We start from the raw sequence: 2,601 nt of genomic DNA, 5'->3' as shown, positions 1-2,601 counted from the left end.
CTTCTCCCTACTATCCACCATTGTGGATCAAGTCCACAATCTTACTTCATATAGAAAATGAAACTGGCAAGGATCTCCAAAAGTAAATCACCATTTGGAGAATAGTGAAACAAAAAGCTTCACTAATCCCAAACCTTGGTTGTCCCTCCTGGACTAGAAGAATTTTATAGACAAAGGAGTGCTTCACAAAATTGAAATGTCATTCAGGTGAAGGACAAGACATTTTCCACAGACACAGAATTTCAAACTTTGAAATGGCCCTTATAGCTGAAACACTGTTACAGCACTGAAGGTTCTGGGGATAGTTTAGCAGCAAATATCAATTAAAGGGTACGGGGTCTCTTCGGGTTAATTTGCTTGCTGGCTTGTTCTTCTTCTTGTAGAGCTGCACGAAAAGATTTCACTTTATCCCGCAGCTCAGTTAAAAATGTCTATTTTTCGTTCAAGAATAGCTTCAAGTTGTGTAGCATATGAATCTACATCATAGTCCACTTCTTCAGTCATCTCTAGGAGAGCCTTTTCGTCTTCTAGCCATCTGATTGATTCCTGGAATACTGCCCTGTGATCTTCGACAACCTGCTCTTCCATTTCTACCATTTGTGAGACAGCTTCACGGAAAGTAAACAGTCGTGGGGAAACTTCTTCTTCATTTTGTTCACAGAGAAGTTTTAGGTCATCTCTCTGAGGGGAACTCCCCACGCCCCACTGTGACTCTAAATCATCAATCTGGTTTGGTGGATGATGCATTATTGGGCGGACATCACCAGCAGCAGTTGGATCTACTGTCAATTCTTTCACCCTATTTGCATATCTTTTGTATTAAAAGTATTTTCACAGGATGCCATTCCTGGAGAGATTGTGGCAATCATGCAGGTACGAGAGTTTTCACCTATGAATGAATCTCTTAACACCTGAGTGAGTTTACTTGCTCGGAAAGGAGTATGAGGTTTATTTCTACCTAAGGCTCTGATGCACTCCTTGAGTGCTAAAAGGCTTTTATTAATTTCAGCACCTTCAAGCCTAGTTTGCCTGTCTGCACTGGAAGTATCTGTTCCTCGTTCATTTCCAAATCGAGGAGAGAAAATTTACCATGTAGTTTTCCTTTCCTTCTAAGGATAATCTGAAACACTGCATGGCTCCGAGATGAATGTGCATTTGCAGATGTTTGGCCGGATGTTCTGCAACTGTTGCCTATGTCAATAAGTTTCAGTACATCTTCAACACATTTGACCTTCCGTTCTTGTAATCCCACCACTTGAACTTGCTGCTTTCCATCTTCTAGAACTCTTAATTTTGTTTTCCTATTTAGCAAGTCAAACACCTTTCCACTATAAATTTCAAAAAAGGTTGCATAAACTTGAAGCTCTAGCTTTTTATAATTCGGCGTCTTTAACATTAAAAAGACATCTCGAGCTGCTAATGCATAAATCCCTTTAGAACAATCTTGGTTCTTTCCTGAAAAGTCACCACCCATAGTATGAGTTTTTCCACTTCCAGTGTGGCCATAGGCAAAACATGTAGCCATTCCCCTTTCAAATATAGTTTCTACTAGTGGCCTAGCAGTAAACCTGTAAACCATTTCATTAGGAGCTGTGACATCAAAGGCATAATCGAAACGAAATGTTTGGTTTTCTAGGTACCTTGTTAAATCTACCTTCTGTTTGGGTTCATGTACCATCACAACATCTTTACTAGGGATTGTGATCACATCAACATCTTTCATTTGAGTTTCTTTCTTATTCAGTGGTCGTTTTCTTACACAAACACATATTCTATGTTCTTCAATAGGATCTGCTGTTGTTAGCAGTCTATAATCCAAACTTCCTCTAAAGTCTCTGATCATACACATAATTTCATAATTTGGGTTTGTGGCATCAACATCCTGGGCTCTTTTTTCTCTAAGTTCTTACTGTTGCAATCTCCTTTTTTCTCGCTTTTCTTGTACCTTTTCCACTTCTTTCACACAATTAGATTTTCTACGTGCTCTGTTATCTCTTGGAGGAGGGTCATTCTTAATAGATGCCACAGTCGGTCGATTCTTTGCAATTTTGTTTACTTTGGCTGAGGATGTCGGAGGTGGAGGTATTTCTGGACTGGGTTCAATTTCTTCATCAGGTACAAGGTCAGGGTTAAGTGAAAAAATGCTCTCCAGGTCAATCTCTTTGCCTTTTGTATCTCCATTTTCTATCCATTCAACAGTTACACCTGCATTATCTTCATTTAAAGATGTTACCATTGCTTCGTGTATTCGGCCATGGCTCCGCTTGATCTCCACGTAAATCCCGATCTGGATCTTGCCGAAGTTGGCTGTTGCCATCACCTCATCTGGAGCAGCGGCGGCGGGCCGAGGGAGCGGACCGGAGGGCGAATCTCTTTGCCTTGTATCTCCATTTTCTATCCATTCAACAGTTACACTTGCATTATCTTCATTTAAAGATGTTACCATTGCTTGGTGTATTCGGCCATGGCTCCGCTTGATCTCCACGTAAATCCCGATCTGGATCTTGCCGAGGTTGGCTGTTGCCATCACCTCATCTGGAGCAGCGGCGGCGGGCCGAGGGAGCGGACCGGAGGGCGGAAAAGGCGGGGAGGGGGCGGGGA

At 41.8% G+C, this 2,601-nt stretch overlaps 1 protein-coding gene across 1 annotated transcript; it reads right to left on the bottom strand.

Annotated features, from left to right (window-relative positions):
- Window positions 1-300: 300 nt before the first annotated feature.
- On the bottom strand, window positions 301-2,361 carry LOC104868954 (kinesin-like protein KIF2A). Its single transcript, XM_033765677.1, is given in 4 exon segments — window positions 301-422; window positions 424-815; window positions 818-1,069; window positions 1,072-2,361. Coding segments are annotated over 4 exon segments (1,989 nt in total). The 5' UTR covers window positions 2,318-2,361; the 3' UTR covers window positions 301-323.
- Window positions 2,362-2,601: the final 240 nt, after the last annotated feature.

Source organism: Fukomys damarensis, unplaced genomic scaffold (genome assembly GCF_012274545.1).
Source record: "Fukomys damarensis isolate Sample0158 unplaced genomic scaffold, DMR_v1.0_HiC HiC_scaffold_19, whole genome shotgun sequence".
Lineage (NCBI taxonomy): Eukaryota > Metazoa > Chordata > Mammalia > Rodentia > Bathyergidae > Fukomys > Fukomys damarensis.
The sequence above is the reverse complement of the archived record's forward strand: the minus strand, read 5'-3'. Positions and strand labels throughout refer to the sequence as shown.